This window comes from Tauraco erythrolophus, chromosome 3, assembly GCF_009769465.1.
Source record: "Tauraco erythrolophus isolate bTauEry1 chromosome 3, bTauEry1.pri, whole genome shotgun sequence".
NCBI classification, from domain to species: Eukaryota; Metazoa; Chordata; class Aves; order Musophagiformes; family Musophagidae; genus Tauraco; species Tauraco erythrolophus.
In genome coordinates this window covers 27,383,186-27,404,528 of record NC_141467.1, presented here as the reverse complement: position 1 = coordinate 27,404,528, position 21,343 = coordinate 27,383,186, and the positions used below count along the sequence as shown (strand labels likewise).

The following is a 21,343-nucleotide window of genomic DNA, read 5'->3' as shown; positions in this document are numbered from 1 at the left end:
ACATCTTTCTCTGAGGATTGTGGTCTTCCTTTCCTGAGTGGGTGACTGTCAGCAGCAGTTTGTCTTTCACGAGATGAGATTCCCATTCAGAAATAAAAATTCTGTGATCATGCGGAGTTTAAATTCTTGTTTCTTATGATCTGCCACTGTCTGTGGGGCACTGTGCTTCACTCCTCATTCCTTCCCAGCAAGCACACAGTTGTCCCATTGTGCTGTGGGAAACCCATGTTGAGGAATTTTCATTTCATAGAGGATGGTGGTAATCACTTTTCATGGAGGTTTCCAAACTGGTTGTAAGTCATTCCTGAATAGGGCCTTTAGTAAGATAACTTGGGCTTTTTTTACTCTAATGGTAAGAATCTCTTCCACAAACAAGACTACAATTGTTCCTCACAGTCTTTGCTCTTTAAACTTTTTATTCTCATTACATGACCTTTCCTCTTAACTTTTTGTCTGGTAGACCCTTAGCTGCATGTTGTGTGCATGTCTAAAATCATATGTTTATAGGGTCCTTTCTCCTTCCTTATCTTACTAATCAGATTGTTCATGGCATGTGAGTCTAAGACTGACCGCACTTTGGGGATGCAGAACTGGAGGTTGTCACCTCTGTTGCATGGCATTTGGTTATGTCACATAGCTTGTGAAGTTCCCAATAAATGAGTCAACAGTAAGCTCTGTGCTACTTACCTCAGGTAAAGAATGCACATATTGAAAGATTGCTGCACCTCGTCAAGCGATTAAAACATGCTGCCTTGAAATGTTTTCAGCTAGTTCATTAGAATAAGTGCAATTTCCTGTGAACTTCCATGATTAGCTCTTTATTTGGCTTGTTATGAGCTATCGTTAAGAAATACAGTAAGAAATTAAAAACTGTTTGAAAAAAGAGTAAACAATTCACGTTCTTGTAGAGTGAGATCCTGACATTTAATTCTTCACTCTGAGACTGGATAAAGTACTAGTGAACTCAGGGTTCGCACTGGGTAGGGACTTGACAACTGATTGATTTTTAAATTTAGGGAAGTGTTTTGTCTTTAAAGAAGTGAAATCATGATTTGAACATGTCTTTGTTTTTAACTATAGATCAAAATAATCAATCATTGCTTCACCAGGTTTGAAAGGAATGAAGGAGTGCGTATAAGCACTTCCCAGTTGTTTGGTATACATGACATGTATACTACATGATGGATAGTACCAGGTTAATTTTAAGAAACAAGGAGAACAGAAAGGAGCCTTGTCCTAATTTTTCATGTTTTTCATTATATCATTGATACATTAACAGGCGATACAAGCCACTTGACAAAAGCTGTGACAGTTTCACAAGCAATTTGATCATATTTCTTCAGTCACCTTAGATATTATCTAGTCTTTCACAGTTGTTGGGGATAATCTCTAAGGGTTGGACTTTGTTAACTTGAAGCAAAAATAGGTAGCGAAAGAGAGAGAAACCTATATTTTCTTGTGTGTGGTTCTGAATTAATTGAGAACTACAGACTACTGAATTTTGGGAATTTAGGGAATTTTGAGTTTAGGGAATTTTGCTGGCCTGTGATAGTGCACTGCCTGAGAAGGAATCTGTCAAGTGACCCAGCCTTTTCTTTCTTAGAGATGGTCTTTAAAGGAAGAAAACTTGCAAATATGACTTAGGAGGCTTGTACCGCCATCACTCCTTTTACTCATCCGGCCTGATCTGAGGCTAAAGAATGAAGTTGAATCTCCAACATCATCTGTCTTATACCTTAAGGAGAATTAAAATTCAGGCCAAGTAAAGCAGAATTCGTAGACATGCTGCATGTCAGTAGGTGTTGTGCTGTTGGGGGTTGAGGTAGCTTGTACACGAACCCAGGGAGTTAGTCTCAGAGCATCTGTGGAATTCCGAGTTTTAATACATATGCCCACCTACACCTCCTTTGGGTGTCTGGTTCTTTAACGTTACTGAGCATGCTAGCCATTCTGCTGTCTGAACTACACAATATTTATAATTTTGTCCTTTTACTCTTTTCCTTCAACAGTTTACTGTTGTGCATCATTCCCTTCATATACCAAGCGAGTCTGACAGACCTTGCCACTTCCTATGACCTTCATACCTCTGAACCTCCTGTTGCCTCTGCTATCCTGATTCTTCTGTTGCCTTCCTTCCTCCCCTGCTGGAAAAGAACCTTTTTTTCCTGACTGAGATTGTGGCTTCCTTTCTTTTTGAACTCGCACATTCTCTTTTAATTACTATTGATTATTTTTGGCTGTGGTTCATGCTCATTTGTGAGATGTGTACTCCAGAACTGAATGCTGTGTTACATAAATCTATATATCAGCCTCCGAAAGATTATCCGTATATTTGTCTGTTATTTTTCAAAAGATTCTCTTTACTTTGAGCCATGGTTTAATTTGATTTGGAGTTTCAAAGACTGTATTTTTGGGACGGGGTGTCTTATCTTCAGTACTGTCTAAAGATTTAATGAAAACTTCCTAAAAACATTTTTTTTTTTTCCTGTTAGCCTAGGTGTAACATTTTACATTCTCTAATATATTCTACTTTTCCTTCATTGCATATGTTTTGTTCCTTTGGAACAAAACTAGAAGTGGGCATGGCCTAGTCAAGTTGAAGTGCAAGATTCTTTCTATATCTTGGCTATCAATCAAGCTGCCGAGAAAACAGAAAGATCTGTTAGATCTATAAGGGGCTTAAAAGGAACACCAAGAACCAGTACCAAATGCACTGATTCATGGACTTTACTTCTGCTTTCATCCTGATGCTTAGTACGAGTAATTTTATCTTGATGCTGGAGACATCCTGTGGAAATCAAGGTGTGTGTTCTATTTCTGTAACAAAAGATGCAAACACTGTTTGCTCAAGATAAATCTTGTTCTACAAGTCTCCTTTTTACAGTTGTGCTAGGGAATACTCAGTGAGTTATAATTAAAATATCAGCTATAGGATTGTACGTACCTAAAACTTTGCACTAAAGAAAGTTCTTCATGTGAACGCCCCATAAGGCATGTATTTGTAATCGTTCTGAACTATAAACATGGATTTTATGAGTTGCAGTGGTGCACACACCCAGAACTATTCTGACCTACATGTACTGTGATTTAAGACATCTGTGTTATTTAAATGAGTGAGTTGCAATACATAACTAATTTAAATGATGAAAAATTATTGGTTTACCCTCAAGCAAATAATCATGTTCATCTTGAATCCTTTCCAGGTAGGCAAAATGGAGAATAAGAAAGCAAAGCATTCCTACAGATAATGTGAAACATGACTGAAAAGGGGTTTGATGGTTTTTAATACAAATATGACATGTAGTTAATAAGTTTTAAGTGATGCTTCAGAAAGTATACTTAGTACCCTAAGGATCTTCTAAGAAAGGTGTAGTAGAATTGAACTCTCTGTGCTGCCAGGTACTTTGTAATAGCTTCTTAAGACAGGACAATGGTTTAATTGTAAGTCTTCTCTTAAAAAAAAAACTAGTAGGTGTTCACAATGTGAAGATTAAGAGCCTAATTTGCCCATTCTCATTACTCTATTTACATCCTGTTTGTAACTCCACAGAGTTACATGCCCCATGGAGTTCAGACTAGTATAAAAATGGGATAATGAAGTGGTGAAACACAGGTTTTTATATTGAGTACTAAGAAGAAGAACAACGTATTGTAAAAGCAGTTCTTCGCATTGACACCAGTTTAGCTTAAAGGAGACTCAAGTTTTCAACACAATTACATTTTTGATGAAAAAGTTTCACTGCTTTGAAGAAATACAGCTCTCCACATATCTGACAAGTTTACTGTTAAAAGCTCTTTTCAGGTGGTCCGCTCAAACTTTTAAAAGCTCTAGTACTCAAAAAGTTCATTACTCATCCTCAGTTTACTTTTTTTTAATTAAAATGCAAAATTTACCTCTGAAAATATGTTTGTGGGAATTAACATTTTCTGTGAAACTCCTCTGTAAAATATTGTAATGACAGTTTTAAGCTGGCCAGATCTGCCTTTCTGAATTTAAAAAAAAAGTTCCTTGCTTATGCTACCTTATATCCCTTGTTTCTTACAGTTTCGTAAGTGCCAGATACATACATAGTATTAAGCAGAATTTTTAAGAAAAAGACGACAAATTGCTGCACCTTTACAAGAAATCATCTTAATTATAAGAAATTATACTAGAACATTAGCATGTTTAAAACCTCCCATTATTATACATAGTGTGGGAAAGAACTTTCAGCAACACTCATTAAATCCAAATCTTTTCAGTGGAATTGCATAGATACTCTGTTTCACAGCTGTTAATTAATTTATAGTGTGTGTGTAAGGGGGTAAAGTGTTTAAGCAAAGTGTGATTATGGGAACGTGAACTCACTGGAAGTTTGGTTCGTGAGCGCCGAGGGACAGTCGGGAAATCCCTGCTTGTTCCAGGCTTCGACTCAGGATTTCTAATGTCGCCTCGATTCAGCTTCTGGAAGAGAATGAGGGGTTTTCTGTCATTTTTGATGAGAGGAAGAAACATCAGTTTAGGTCAGTTTGATGGAGTCTTAGGTTAGCAGTGATATGGGAGGACATTGGCTTAGTTTGACTCCTTTTATTTTAACCATGGTGACATTAGAAGTGTATTGAAAATGACATGGAGAAGTTGATAACAAATTGACTACTATACTATAATTTGTCACCAAAATGCTCTTCCGAGTTAGTAAGAAACAGATTTAATAAATTCAGGATTTTTCTGCAGTATCAAACAGCATTGCTCAAATACTGTCCTTCATGGTAAGATACCTGGGGTGAAAAAGAAATACACAAAAAAAAACACAATCCGAGTTGGAAAATATTACTGAACCCTTTCAGGAGGACAAGTAAATGCATAGATAGCTTATAAATCAAAACAAGTTCCAGTATTACGACTCCAATGTCAGTGACATCCAGTGCTTTTTGGAAATAAGGACAGATTTATAATTTGTGATTAAACCCATTCTGATACATGATGAATCTGCTCAACCCCTATGAAATCCAGTGAATTAGAAACAGATTAAGCTTGCTGGAGCACAGATTTCACTAAATGGCTATATAAAACTTTCTTTATGGTGACCACCAGAGGGAGCCGATGTTGTCACATTTCTGCAGTAGATAGCAAGTAAGAACAATGCTAAAGGTGAATTTTAAGCTAATAGATACCACACTTACACAAAGATTTTCAGTTCTTTAAGAAAGGCATAAAATTAAACCTAATTTACTGAGTTGTTTTTTTCAGCAACTACAAAGAAAAATAAATATTTTTTTCTAGATATTTTTAAATCAGTTTCATCACGAATAGGAAAACGAAGATAAAATCTTATTTGCAGATGATGCTACTGTGATGGCATCTTCCAGACGTAAGCACAGATTTTTACTCTAGACATTCTTGCAGAGGGTGGTGGCATGTGGGGTTGGCTGTTATATTGCATAGATATTGCCTATATGTTTTCATGGCAGCTGTGTTCGAGGTGTGGGAATTAGTGCCTATAGCTGGTGTATGTGCTTAAGAACAAGTGCATAGGAGTAGGTCAGGTTTAGTGCCAATATAAAAACATGCGTTCTGCTAGAAAGGTTTATCAGCTTGAGTTTTAGCATTTTAAAAGCATGAGCAGATTGTTTTAGTATCCATCCTCTTTCACAGACAAATGACTTTGTTGCCAACAATTCAGTCATTCGGAGACTAAAATCTGGGATTCAGAGACTCTCCAAACGTCCTTAAATGTCTTTTCTACGTGTAATGCTTTCTTTTTTTTTTTCTTAGGACTGAAATCTTTTGAGGGTTGAAATGAATGTTGTCTCTTTTACTGAGCAGCTGGATTTTTTTCTTTTCCAGTGACAAGACTGTAGAATATTAAACTTTGAATTCATTCCATTTTTATCTTTAGAAAATGTGCTACTGGTCCAGAACTGAAACTTATTCTGGACAGGTAAAATACAGAGAGAATATTCTAAATATATGAATAGAAAAAGGAAATATTTCTCCTTTTGTTCATTGTTAACTGGGACTATTGAAAGCTGTCTGTGGCATCTAGAGTGCTCAAACAAGCACCAAGGGAGAGTGATTGGTAGAGAAATCATCCAGCCCAAATGGTATGATGAATTGCAAAGGCCTATGATGCATTTAGTTAATAAACATATGGCCGTGTGATTTATCATATGCCCATCATCTGTCCCTGTATTCTGCATTTGTAAAGTAAACTCTGTGGTCATGGTTCTCACACACTCATCATTTATGTTTACAGCTACTTTAAGCCCTCTTTATTGTTCCATCCCAGTATAAAAGTGCCTCTTTGAGAGAGTTGGGCCGTGTGTGTGTATATAAGACAGTAGTTCTGTCTTCTGAACTTGGCTTCCAGTCACTACCGTGACTCTCAATATATATTTAGTACGTGCAGTAGGCACCATTTAACTTTCCATACTAAAATACATGTTATTTTAGAAGACAGAATGTAACTTATTCCATCTCTCCAAAATTACAGCCATGCTGTGTTCTAATGTCATTTCAAAACTATGAACTCCCCCCTCAAGGGCAGTGAGACAAACTTGCTGTCACTGTTTACACACTTCTTACTCAGATATCTCATGTACAGTGTGCAGATAGGCTTCTGTATAACACCTGTACGGCTACACATAATACATAAACACATAATAAAGTCTGCTGATTTTTGCTGGGGTGGAGAAGGTGGAAGGTGATCTTGTATTTTTCAATGGAATTATCACCTGCTTTATTCCTTGTTTATTGCATATTCTTGTATGGTGCTTTGACTTCAAGTGGGAAATGACTGTTGAAAGAATCAAGCCCAGTAGCAAGAATGGACTACTTTAGTCATTTATAACATACTGAATAGGTATCAACTACTAAGTCCTTTATATCCGTTGAATGTTCTTTCAACATGAAAGATTTATTTTTTTTCCTGTTCAGTTCTAATAGGAAAATTGTAAATTTGAGTCACCAGATCTGCTTCATTTTCTCGTGCCTTGAGAAAGTTCTGCAGAAGGACACTCAGTCCTGGGTAAGGGTGACACCAGTTTGGAAAAGAGGAATTTTGTATTACCTTACATGTTCACTCTGCTGCCTGCCACACTGGCGGAAATAATACCTGTGATTTTGCAGACTTTGAGCCAGAAGTCGGTCCTACTGTAAGGTAGCACAATTCCTTTGAATATAACAAAGTATTTTCTGGTTACGTTAAGTATTTTATTCCAGTGAATCAAATAGTCTTTCTAGCCTCATTTCCTGATATTTAGGTTTTTAACTGGTTATTGACCTATTTCATAGAGCGTGGAATAAACTTGAGCTTCGCATTTCCCATCCTGACTAAATGTGAAGACATTTCTCTCTAATTCCCTTACAGCCCAGCTCTGCAATTCAAGTGGTCTGCGGATAAACTGTGGATGTTTATTCTAAGTGAAACTAAATTCCCTGTTTTCCACTTCCTTAGTCAAAATAAGAGCAGTTTAACTCTGTGAGCCATACCTTTAATAACTGAGTGGCATCTTAAATGTAGTCAGTTGTACTTGGAGAGGGGTGTATGAAGAAGTCATCACACCCATACGAGTAGAGAGACTTACACTTTATCAGTAACAAGCCGGACTAAACACCTGTGTCTAGCCAAATACATGTACATACTGTGTGTGTGTGTGAGAACTTTAGTCCTGGGTGGGAATTTGAAGGTATGCTTCGTTTACACAGTATGTATGGGCCAAATCAAACTGGAAGGTTGGTATTTGAAATGACATTGAAATTTGTAGTGCAAGATCCACTGATGCGAATGCAAGCAGTGCACAAGTAGCAACAGAAAGGAAACTGTTGAAAATTTTTATATTCATTGTTCCAGGTAGGTGATAATACCCCATCTAAAGTGCTTGTGCATCCTTAGAGATGCTCATACTCAGCTTTTCCTGTTACCACTTCTAAGCCAGTAAACACTGACTAAAATGCCTGTATGCTTTCTTGTAAGAAATTGAGAATTCCGGCCATGCACGTTCACTTCTGGGTTTTAGGGCCTGAGGGAGCAAAAGGCTGAGAGCAGAGACAGAGTCTCTTTTGTCAGCTCCTTTTGTGGATTCCATAATTGCTTCCTGGCATGGATAAAAGAATGACTTTCCAACCTGCTGTACCATAAGCAAAGGTGGGGTGTAATGGAGGACGAAGACCTAAAACAAAAGAAGACCGAGGAGAGAATGAGAAAGGAGGACTGTGACTGACAAATATTTTTTTTCTTTTAAGGCTATTGTGATTAAAAGGTGAAAGTAAAGTTGCTAAATATATGGTAACCTCCTATAAACAGTGAAGGACTGGTAGGGGAGTATCTACTTGCCTGTTAAAGCAAACAAACAAAACAACTATTTTTTTCACTTCAGGCATCTAAGGAAATTATCGGTATCTGAATTTTGAAGCATGTAGGTTAGCATTTTTCTTCTTTTCTCTCCCATAGTTGTTTCTTTCCTCCATTTTTTCACTTGATAAGAAGTTAAAAACTAAAAGGAAAAATGTTTTTTCAGTTTGTAAAAACATGAAAATTAATGGAGAAATGTTTTCAACACTTTTTTCTTAACTAAGAGAAAACGTACAACCAACTCTATTTATAAGAAGTGTCTACAGGTGTAAAAGTAGACTTGAATGTAAGAATTTAAGAATTCTTAGATTTATATAAGAATTATAAAGACTGTAAGAAAAACTAATCTACTGGCTTTAAGTTCAAGACAAGAACTTTCTTTACTTGACTTTTACTTGTAAGAGATGGAGTGTTTTGGAAGCTAAACAGACTCTTATACTTGACTTGCTATACAGAAGGCTTCACAGTGGACTGCTAAGGGCTGTAGAAGGGCCAGCCTGTATCACCTCCTGGTGTTGCTGGAAGTAGAAACTACTTTGGGGACTATTGTGGGAATGTATTGGTATTTTGATATTTTTTTTTTTTATTCTGAAACCCTTTTTGGGTACTACCAGTCTCTCAGACGTGTTAAATCAATGCTCAGGAGTGATACGATTCTTTTTTACCAGGTAAAACTTTTTCTCCTTTCTCCCCAAAAAGAGAAAAGATATTTTTTTTCCACAAGAAATCTTATTTCAATTAAACACATGTATGTGAGCATTTTATTGATTATTTGTAATTTTAAAGCATATTTTTTAACTTTTAAACCCCTATTCAGCTTGCCTTCAGAAAAAGAGAACACTATGCTGATTAACTGACCAGTCAGTTAAAGAAACTTAGAGGTTTGAGTGTCCAAGTTTTCCAAGTGAAAACATTTGGTTAAAAAAAAAAAAAGCATACATATACTGTAATTTGCTTGTTTGCTCCACTCCCTTGTGGACATGCCCAGCTTCCTCTGTACCTGGCAGCTTTCCTGTTCTGTATTCATCAAGCTAATCAACGGGATTCAGATGTTCTTCAAATAAAATCATTTGTCTTCAGTTTGCTCTTACGAAGGACAGATTTTAGTAAAAAGGCTTTTCTTCACTTTCAGGATACATTAAATACATGGCACTGTTCATAATAAAAGGCTTTGGCAATGTATCGATTGCATTTTTTTACATAAAAAAAATCCTTGCACGGGGAAACTCCTTGCGGTTTTTCCATGAAGTTTAATTAATGCCTCTCAGAAAATCAGCAGACTAAAGCAATAGAGACAGAAGTCTTTAAACCTACATGCTGTACTGAGAAGAGTAATAACAAATCACCAGCTTGATTCTGTGCTGGTCTGATAGGGACCACTCTAAGGTGAGAGAAGAGTTTTATCATCTTATGCTGAAGTTATGAGCAATCAGGAGAACGAAGATTATGTTTGAGCATTACTGTACAAACTGTACTGTACAGAGTGGAACAGTGGCCAGTCACACCTGCTAAAAAATTTTCCGAACGCAATTCTCATGTGATGTTTTTAGGAAAAAAAACCAAACAAACACTGTTTCTTCGGAGTTTGAAAGAGGAGGTGCTTTTATGTTAATTTTTTTTTTTTTTACATTCTTGTTTGGTTAGGGATAAGAAGGGGGAAGAAGAGGGAAAATAGATAATAATGGATAAAAAAGGGGGAAAATAGATGGAGGAGAAAATCCCAGAAGCTTCACCTTCTTGCTTTTCAAAACCAAAATGAAAGTTAGGATCTGGGAATTTTTCCTTTTTTTTTTTTTTTCTTCTTTGTTTTCTTCTTCTTCCTCAGACCCCATCAAGTGATTCCTTAAATGTTTCTTTTTGATTTCTGCATTAGTGACTCATTTCTCTGGTATCTAAAACCCAACACACTCTGATTTGAAGCTTTGCTATTGTTCATAGCATCCTTCCCTCACATATCCCTGGTAGGTAACAGAGAATAAGATTTATGTCAGCACATATATGAGGAAAGTCTCCTTGCTCTGTCCTTCTTCCTGTTTATGAAACTTTTGGAACTGAACTTCTGAGTGTTATCTTTCCTGACTAATTCAGGAGAAGTTGGCAGGTGGTTTAAAAGTTACTGGAGGGTTTCATAGACAGACTTATAAACCTGCAACAGTGTGACCTTCTCAACCTGATTTCTGTAGGAACTGAGGCTAAAAAGAGAGAAACTCAAGACATTTCAAAATTTCCTGTAGGAAGAATGACCTTTTATGCTGATCCTAATTAAGCCTATTAACTCAGGTGAAAAATTCCCCAAACTAACTTGTCTGTTTTGAGGGTATGATCACAGTGAACCTTCAAATTCTAGAAATGGCCCTGCTCCAGCAAAGCACTTAAGCATGCTTAATCAGGTACCCCATTATACAGTGTGCACATTATTATGGAATGAACTGTGTAAATGAAAGACTTAAAATGCTTCACATGAATAAAAATGCGGATGAATTTTCCCTATGGGGATTCATCCCATGCAGGAGATATCTGCAGCTTTGCATTTTAATCAGTGAGTGGTCCGATCTTGCTCCCATGAAGTCAGTCACAAAACCCAGCTGTTTAAGTGGAAGCAGTGTCTGACACTTAACAGTGCAAAATATGAAAGGGGAGAATTTTTTCCAAGCGGGTGTTCAGATGATGACCCATTTCTTACATCAGGCTACTGTTCACCATAGCACCAGAGATGACACTGCCCTTAACGTTTTACTGCCTGCAAATCAGTATAGAACATAACATCCAGTTACCACTCTTTCATGTTTGCATTTCTTCCTCCTGGTATTTCAGGTTAATAGGGAAGGAAAGGCCCAGGGCAAAGCATGATTGATGAGATAATTGGCTTCACAAGAGGACTATGAAAGAGCGGGCCAAATCCAGCTCTGACTTAAGTATTCCCATCTCTGCTTATGTCTGAAATAATCTGATCTAGTCCATCTGCTGTCAAAGAGGAGTAGTGGCATGACAGCAGAGCTCTTCTGTGAGCACTTTGTTCTCTACCTGTCCGGTATTCCCAGGGAGAGCTTCAGTGTGCACTACTGAAAATGATAACCTCATGGCTGGAGCCTGAAGTGGACTTGGTGATACCCTGCCTTTGATTCTTGCCCCATGCAGTGATTTCTTGGCCAATTCTGTGTTACTGGAAAAGAAGTCTGTTTCTTGCCATCCTTCCATGCAACCAATTGCCTTTATAGGCTTCTGCAGCATGTCTGTGGCTCTTTGCTGCTAGCATAACCCCAGGATGCCTGGCAGTGTTTTAGGTGGTGAGTGTGCTTGGCATGCAATGTCCTGATGTCACTGCTCTCGATTTGCCCTCATGCTGGCACGGGAGTCTGGTTTTCAGAGTGCCTAGAAAGTGTCCTTTGAAAATGGAGGGTATCGACAAGATCTTCAGGGAGATGCTTAGCATACGCTGGTCTTCAGTTTTGTTCTCTGCAAGAATAATTCTTTCTTCACTGGGCAGTTTCAGAAGGCAAAATGTCGTAGTGATGAGAAGCGTTCAGATACTCCAAGCAGTGTCAATCCAGGTAGGTACTTCTATTGGCATCATCGGATACATCATTGGATGTCTTAACAGCTATGAGGAATTTGATAGCAGAGTAATTGAGTGTGAACGTGCAGTAAAATGTATAATAACTAAACTGAGAAAAGAAGCATGCTTCTCTATGTTAAAATATTTCTAGAAATATAATTGCCCAAGTAAACCACCAGCCAAAGTATATTGAAAAGCCTGTTGTTTGAACTTTGGAGAGGGAAGCAGGTATTCCATTGGTCAAGAGAAGTCAGTTAACGTACATCAGAAGAGGTGAGAGTAGAGCTTTGTGTCTTTATGGCAAAAAGGTGTATGCAAATGTTTTCATATCTATATTTGGAGCTAGCTGCTGAAAATCTTCTGTGAAGGTATTTACGTTATTGGTGGTTTGGCTGAGGCATGTTTTGACCAATTAAATGGAGTTATTTTGTGCCGTCCTAATTGTAAGTTAGACAGGTGGTTTATGCATGAAACGTTTAATTTTCTCAGGGCCCTGTCTGAGTTCAGATGATACTATAGATACTATCCTATACAAAGATAGAAGGTGATGTAAGGGAAAACGATGGATGCACTGATGAGGGAACTGAAGGGCAACATCACAGATCTGAATGGACTGAGGTGCTGTGAGGATGGATAAGAAAAAAAATCTGCAAGAGTAGTGAAATCCTGTTCTGTTCACCACTCCAGACTGAAGTTCACTCTTTGCTTTTGGTATTAAGCAAAACCAGTGTTTGTTGCTGTTATTGCCTAGTAAGTCTACATTAGTAGGAAGGTACTAAAAGTGTTTTTTCTCATTGGTGCAGCAGTTCTCAACAGAAGTGCTTAAATACCCAAGGCAAGTATACTTTGTCCCAATAAATAGAAAGCAACTGTTCAAAATTGTTTGGCTTTATGTGTGTAATACCTAATGGCTTCAGTAATAGATAGCTTATTACAGATTGACCTGATTATCTTCCATGCTTCCTAACTTTTAAATCACTTTTAATCAGAAATAAATACAAAACCGTGACTGGAATGGTGACTCTGTACTATGGAAGGAGTTCTTAAATCCTACAAGTGTGTGTGTATGTATGTGTAAGTGTGTTTGGCGTAGGCTTGGGGTTTTTTGTCTCTTCTTTGCTGAGTTTGCTGGCAGCTAGTCTCTGAGGAAGGAAAGTATAATTACAATGCAAAAGTGTTTTCTGGTTTTTTCCTCTGTATTATGCTAGAAACATGAAGCTGTAGTAGAGATTTTGTGGAATTGTAAACAGACACACTAAGGAAGAGAATGAATTGATAGAACAGAGTGCACGAGGGGGAAAGATGGTGAAGTTTAAAAAGAAAACTTGAGCAAATGGCCTTTTTTCCGTGGTCTTAAAAATCACCTAATAAAACATTGTTTTATTGCATAGAAGCACTAGTCATTTCTGGTTTTAATCGTTACATTGCATACACTTTTCAGGCAATTTTATAGAGTGTGTTCTCTAAGGTGACTCGTGAAAATCACCTTCACAGTCCATTTGTTTAGATTCTGCAGTGTGCTTGAATGGAAGCCGACCACCTCTGTAAAGGATGTGGATAGCCAAAATCTATCACTTAAGATTAATAATTCCCAGAAAAATGTGGAGAGTGGTTTATTTCTTCACCAGACTCATTATATTGGGCAGTCTCTGGTCTTACACTAGATTTTCCTTTCCCACAAAGGCCTCCAAAGAGCCCCAGTATCGATCACGGCGTGTTACCAGTATTACACATGGTGATTTATGAAGTGCAAGTCTGAAGCTATTATATGCTCTGAAATAGTATTTCCATGTTATCCTGCTCCTCTAACCTACATGGGCTGCTTGTTCGTGGTCTTTTTGAACTGCACGCTGCCCCTCTCCTCACACCTAAGTGAAGGACCAACTAGAGCCAAGAAAGCACCTTGTGAGTCGTTCTGGCTTGCTGTTAACCTCAGATAGTGAACACAGGAACTGTTGTGAAAATCTCCCCATCACGCTTTATTGTGTGTAAAAGGAAATTAACAACTCACACTACTGACTCATTTTTTTAAAATCTCTGCTTCTCCAAGCCAAGTGGCAGTGTTCTCTGGTTAATCAAGAAAAGATCTACTTTGACACACGATCCTTTTCCTGTCAAAGAGCATTTTGCTCTTCATGTCGCTTTTACGACATCTGATCCCTTTGAATGAGGAAGGCTGGTTCCTGGCTATGGCGTAGAGTTGTCAGAGCATCCAAGTAAGGCTTTTATAAAAGTAAGGAACTAGTAAGCTCAAGAGAGTGCCAAAAAGGAGAGGATGAAAAGCAGTTTAGCAATAGCAGCAGCATTCTAGGTCAAATGGGCTTTGCAGAGGTCAGAGAGGCTTTTTCAGTCATTGAAGAAAGGATTGTGGGAAAGAAATGGGCATAATAAAGTCCAATATGTTAATTTTCCCATGTCTGAAAATCTTTATTAGTTCAGAGATTTTTGTTTGTTTACTTGTTTGACAGGTGGTAAAAACAAAGGTGAGGGTAGCAGACATTTACTTGAAGTGGTATTTTCCTCAAAATCTTTGAAGAGCCAGCAGACAGTCTTACGTAGTGTTGTTTTGAGAGAGAGACTTCACAATAATTTTCAGCATAGGTTTGAAAGGAAAATCAAACGTTAGACCTTCACAGTCGCTTGTACATGGAAAACAACAATGGAGAGATTGGAATATTTTTCAGTTCCTGCTCCCTGGCTTGATCCTATCTTGTATTGCCTTTGGTGTAGGAAATACCATTGCCAAAAAAAGCTTTTGTAAAAGTTACAATACCTTTGTGTTCCAATATCAACTAACAGCAGACAGGTTTAACCTCAAGCGAAGTGCTTAACTACCTCAAATTGGTAAGGCAGGTTAAATCAGTCCACGTTGCATTTATTTTTCAACCATAGAAGAGTGGATCTAGGCAGCTAAGTTAACTGTGATTAGCTTGAGATCGACTGTGGAAATGTTGCAGATTCAGGTGTATCTAACAATACTCCATATGCACCTTTCTGATGATATGTCTGGTGAGGTATGTCCTGTGTCTTTTAATTTCTGTTATTGGCTAGCGTGTAAAGGAATGGATTTACTTCTGTTTGCAGGTTTTGTGCAGTAAGAATGACTGCAACTAAAGAACCTGCTGGAAAACATGAGCGCGAGGTGTAAGACTAGGAAGGCGATCGAAAATATCTCTTATGTGAGAACTGAGAGTCACATGCAGGACTGCATGAGGCAGCAACGTGCCCTTAGGGTGATGAAGCACTAACCACAGGCTGGGTTGCATTAGCAAGAGCACAGCCAGCAGATCAAGGGAAATGATTACTCCCCTTTACTTGGCTGCCATGAAGCCACATCTGTGTCCGTTGTCCAAAAGTGGGTTCAGTTTTGAGTTCTGTGGAACAAGATACTGACAAACAAGAGCACAGGTAGCGGAGTCTGGCAGGCCTCAAAGATGTACGTGAAGGTGCTGAGGCAACAGGGCTTGTTCAGCCTGCAGAAGGGAAGGGTAAGGTGAATTTGAATGCTGTCGTGCATCTGAAGAAAAGGAAGAGTGAGCCAGTTCTTCTCTGAGATTCACTGCAAAAGGATAAGACTGCAACAGTGAGGAGTTGTAGCTAGAAAAAAATTGATTTGGCATAAAAAAATATTCTTTATGGGGAGAAACGTTAAAACATTGCCCAGGGAATGATTCATGATTTTCCAGAGAGGCTGTGAAGTCTCCATGCTTGGAGATCTTCAAAACTCAGCTGCTCAAAGTCCTGAGCAACCTCATCTAAGCTGGAAGTTAGCCTTGCTTTGAGGAGGACATTGAACTAGGTGACCTCCAGAGGTTCTTTCAAAATTAAATTATTCTGTGATTCTACGACCTAAATGAACTGAGCCAGCATGAAGCTGCTCTACATCCTTATTTTGGAGGAGGGCTGGAGCTGCAGAGCATGGTTCCTCACCTCAGCATTTCCTGGCCTCACCTTCAGTTTCTGCATGGCAGTTACAGGAATTGGAACAGGAGGAGTGCCTTGGAGCTCAATCCATTCTCCCAGTCCTGCCATGCTATTGTTAACAGTGATCATTTATTTTCTCTTTGTTTCTTTTAATTAAAAAAAAAAAAATAAAAAGAAAGAATGCATGTGGGCTCAAATATGCTAAGAAGCATACTGGATTAAAACAGTTTTAATTGCAATAAACAGGAAGTCCGCCCATTCCATCTTGTGCTTTGACTGCTCACTGAACAGTTTTTTACACCTATCTCTATGTGCAAGTTTTTGATCGATGAGCGAATGAGTAACATGTAACCAGAACACATTGTACCTGGGTGAAAACTCTCAAACTAATCCTGTGTTGTCCATTTTCATAATCTCTGTTAATCATTGCCATAATAAATGTTTTCTTTTCCCATTTCTTCCACCAGCCGTTCTTCCAAGCGTATGAAAAAATGTACACTTTTTTAATACTGGTCTTTTGTGATGGTCTAACTTTTCACTGCCAGTACAAATAATTAGACCAGTGTTTCCTTCTCTTGCTAGAAGTTTTAAGTACTGTCAGTGAAATAATTATGTTGTAATTTGAGGATCATTATAAGAATTATTATTCTTTCACATCATGAAGTTTGTAATATTTTTTTACAACTTCATTGTAATAGACCATTTGAACTACAACAAAGCAATTTTAGTCTATGAAGAGAAAGTTTTTTGGCAGTGGAACGAGTGATGAAAGAAATTCGAAAATAATTGCCAACCTCTTAGCAAGAGCTCAGAGGAATTAGAGGAACTCTGCATCTCTAAAACCATTGCAAAGTTCAAATTATTCACCATGTAGGGGTTACCTCTTTATCAACTGTTAATCAGTATCAGCTGTTACCTCTTTAAAAATGCTTTTGGTTATACTGTTTCTGTCATTATTGAGTGTGACGGTGAACAACCAACAGTGCTGTAAAAGCAGAAGGTCACAGCACTTAGCAAACAGATATAGTCTGACAAGACTTAGGTACGCCCTGTGCCCGTTGTACTCAGAAGGAGTGATGGCGTGGGCTTTGGTGACTGATTTTGTAAGTCTGGGTATGATGTGCATCTTTTGAACACTTAGGTCTGATTCTAATCTCATTCGAAGTCGGTGGTGGTTATTTTCGTAGTAGTAATCAAAGTGAGTATTTTACCCGTGGTAGTCTTCACCTATTGAATTAAATCCTCATTTCTGAAAGTGCTGATTAGCATTTAAACCAGGCGAGGTTTATCTGTCTCCCCATCATTGACATTCTGTATGAGTAATGTGTACATATATGCGATATCAAACTGCAGGAGTGCAGATATGACTCCTCTAAACTTGAAGTTCAGTGTTTTCCTAATTACTTACAGCCTATTGAGATTAAAGCAACAAGATCTCTTTTGTGTTAAACAAGAAGCTCACATTCTTTACTGATGAGCTAGTCTCCCCTTTCCCTCTTGATAATCACGGGCAACATTCTTGCAAACAGACCGTCCCAGTCGCCTCCCCCAGTAACTTGTGGTTGACCTAATTGTGCAGCGACAGCACTGCTGCTGCTGAGCAGAGGAGCCTGGCATGGCACTCACTTGGGCTTTGCACAGTCTGCAGGCTGGAAAAGGACGTAGGTAAGCAGCGATGCACGGCATTGAGAGACACTCCTCAATTTCACCTGTGGGTGAGATGTCCCACGAAGATTTCCGTATGACTTGGAGACCACAGGCCAAGTTCTGCACCCCTTTCGATATCGCACCCCAACTGAAGCCAGTGGACAGGGTCGCATGTTCCTGAAAAAATTATCTTGGCATTGTTGTGCATTTGAAAGTGCGGAGGATCTTGTGAGGTACAGCAGTGTTTCAGCAATATATTATCTGCAGCAGTTGTTATTTTTGTGTCCAATCCTGAAGTACTTGCTGAATAGTCTGTCTTAACCTGGCTGTGTCTACACAAGATTTTGAAGATCAGAGCCCATATTGAAATCTTCTTAATGTCATGGCAGAGAAGAGAGAAATGCATGTTGAGATTTTTCTTTATTCGACCAACAAATAACCTCGGTAGCTGCCATCATTGTGATCACACCGTACTTCACGTGTGGTGGTTTTCTGCATGTGCAGTCCCTCTGAGAAAAAATACACAAAAATCACAAGGCAGAATCACATTTACTACTACGTGTTATCCAGTTCTCTGTGTAAAATTTTCTGACTCCTGGAGTCAAGACTACTCAGTAAAGTTGAGGTAGGCTTTTTTCATGTCACGTTATCCTTACCCAGTAATGCCTGTCCATCTTCAGTTTGCACCAGTGGAGACTTAATCAAGCGTGTGGAAGGAATAATAGTTTCTTACTTAATCCATCCAGGGATGGCTCAACTTTAAAACAGGGGTGTTTCTTAGCTGGAACAAGGTTGTTAACATGACACAGAACTGTAGCAGTTGTGGTTTATGTGTTTGATTGCATGTTCAGACGAGTAGCAGTGGCAATCAAAACGGTTTGCCTCAGCCAACAACTCTTTTTCAGTGCCGTGTGTTAAATATGGTAAAAATTAATGGGTCTTCTCAGTGAAGATAAAAGATTAGGGAACTGCTTTGACAAACTGATAGGCTTGAAGACAAGGGGACATTTTGGTTTTGCTTGAGCACAGGGAATGTAGTTGTTGGATAGCAAGATGTCTTTGTGTAGTCCCATGCTTCAGGATAAAGCTGCTGTTGAATGAGGAGGTTCTTACACTGAACTGGATGATTTAGCTGCCGAGATCCAGGCGTAACAGACAGGGATGGATTCGTACATGGACCCTGGTAATAAGAGAATTGAGTTTTGTTTTGTTTGTCAATATGTGGGAAGAATGGGCTGAAGGATGGAAATCAGCTTACTGGATCACATCAGGGAGACTTGAGTGTTGTTACTAATGGATGTGAGCAGGACTCTGTGACCAAAAGGATCTAAATCCCTGTAAAGAAAGATGCAGGAAATAGTTGCAGGCAGGCAAGAAGAGGATGAGGAAATGAGAGAGAGCTAGGGAGGAAAAGCCTGCGAACCTTGGGTCAGGAACTGGAAGTAGGTACTTTGTTATAAATTGCTGTGCCAGCTATAGCGTGGAGGTCGTTTATAGCATCCTGGTGACAATAGATGTGGCCTGTGTTATACAGAGGTCTCTTTGCATCAAGATATACTGCATTGTGCATTACTTCAAAATCTTCCCATGCACTTCCACTCTTCAGCTTTTGCTCTTTAAATTGATTTTGTTACTATCCTACTTTGTCTGTTTTTAACATATCGTAGCTTTTACTGAGGCTTTGGAGGTGGGTTGTTGCTGGGGTTTTTGTTTGTGTGAAAGCCAAGCAGGCCATATACTCTTACCTGTTCATGTGCTGTCTGTTTTTGTGGGGTTGTATTAACTGGTGTTTAATGTCAAGTTTTTCATGTTTCTCCTTGATGTTGGTGTTTTCCTAACTGTAGTTCTGTCATGAGCATACTCTAATCCTTTCAGTAACACACACTTAGTTCCTGTAATTGCCATTTTTAGATGGAACCATCTCTTGGATTAAATCTGGAACCTAGAGCTAATGTTATAGAAAATAAGGTCAAAGAAATCAAATAACATTACTTCCAAAGTCACAATAGAGTCTTTGGATCATCTTCCGTCATTAATATCGATGCTTGACAGCACTTACAACTTTAATCATGATTTGTAACTCTCTGAATTTTATTGCTTCTGCTGTCAGAAATCAATTTCAGTACTTAATAGCATCATGTAACCTCAGTCAAGGAGAATGTTGGTTTGATTTTTTTTTTAGTTTTACTCAAAGCTTCACTGCTAAACGACACCCTTACAAGATTATATCGATGACATTTTTTAACAAAGTTGTTTGCAGTTCTCTGACTTAAAGAAAATACTTTTGTGTATACAACATAATACGGAAGTATTTCTCTCCTTTGATCATTTTTATTGACCTGTAGCTTCATGTATGCTTCAAAAAGTTGTAGATTCTGACCCCAAAAAACAATGAAGTATACATTTAATCTTAGTCAGTCTGGTAGACCCAGGACTTCTCATATAATTAACATCCACCACAAGCGTCTGCAGGATCAAACCATAAACTATTATTTAATCTTCCTTTTGCTTACTGAGGTTGAAGAAGAAAATGGAGTACATTTATCATTCCAAATTAAACATTTAGATTAGTCTTTATTGATTTCTTTTGATCAAAAGAAGTGTGTTTGGGCTTTATTCTGTCTTCAGTCACTCAATAATTTCATTGAAATTATTGACCTTGTTGGGAGTTCCCCTTTATTAGCATAATTGCAGGATGGAGTCTAGAGTTGTACATTTGTTAAGGAAAATAACAAAATTATATATTTTTCAGAAAAAAAAACCAAACACCAAAACAAATGAAAACCCAAGTAGCTCATAGGAACCAAACTAAAATGGAGTATGAAAAATTGTACTGTGTCTAATTTCTCAAAATTTGCAACTTTCATTAAACACGCAAAGGGCGTAGCCCTTGATGTCCTTTATAAATGACTAAATGTTGGAAAAAGGTTCTGCTTTAAGCATAGTAGTGTCTACTTTTCTGTACACTTACTAGTAGATTTTGTATGCTTTGAAAAACAGACAATTGTTACTCTCCTGCTTAATGCATAGGAAATTGAAGGGTGGTAAAATCAAGTGACACCCAGTAGGGCAGCGATAGATCCATTTTACCAATTCAGTGTCCTGACTGGGAAATGCTGCCCATTTTTATATGTCTATAGGCTTCTTATTGGAAATATCATGATCTATTTGGCAGCATGAAAGAGAAATAATGAGATTCTGTTGTTAGAAGCAGTAATAAGAGTGATTTCTTGCACCACAACATTTAAACTTTGGTTTAATTCCCCAAGAAACTGTCCCTGGAAAGTTGTTTCTTCACAGATGTAAGGAAATTGATTTGCTATGAATGTTATAAAACCCAAATTTCACAGGACAGGCGTAGCAAACCAGCTATCTAAAAGCAAAGAGAGACAAAATTTGTGTCATTTTCAAATCTTCTTTGTCCCATATATGAATATTGAGCTCCATCCTACTACTTCTAACATATTCCATGTGTTTTTTTCCAATTACAAAGGAATATTGCTCTGTATTTCTTTAATATATTAATGACTTTCAGCTAACTTTCCTTGCTATGTTTCATTTAGAGAGCCTGCTGCCTGCACATGATAATGTTTATGTAGTGGATGACATGGTTCTGGAGCTATCAGAGGCAGAAGAAACGGCATCAGAAAGCAGCTGTTTTGCGTCTGAGGACACCACAGAAGACTCGGGTGTTGTGAGCTCCCCATCTGACATTGTATCTTTGGATTCACAAAATGACAGTATGAAGTTGAAAGACATCAAGCTGGTCAATGGCTACATGGACTCAGCTGAGCCAGATGCCATGTATGGCACAGAGACGTGCCCTGTAGAGAACGCCTACCGCGATAGCGTGGGATCTGACAGTGCTACACAGAGGTAAGAA

At 38.3% G+C, this 21,343-nt stretch overlaps 1 protein-coding gene across 1 annotated transcript in view; it reads left to right on the top strand.

Moving 5' to 3' along the window:
- Positions 1-21,343, top strand: part of COBL (cordon-bleu WH2 repeat protein) — a 109,457-nt gene that overhangs the window by 68,395 nt on the left and 19,719 nt on the right. The window contains exon 10 of the mRNA XM_009978861.2: positions 21,024-21,336. Within this exon, the coding sequence (XP_009977163.2) occupies positions 21,024-21,336 (313 nt within the window). The remainder of the gene's footprint in view (positions 1-21,023; positions 21,337-21,343) is intronic.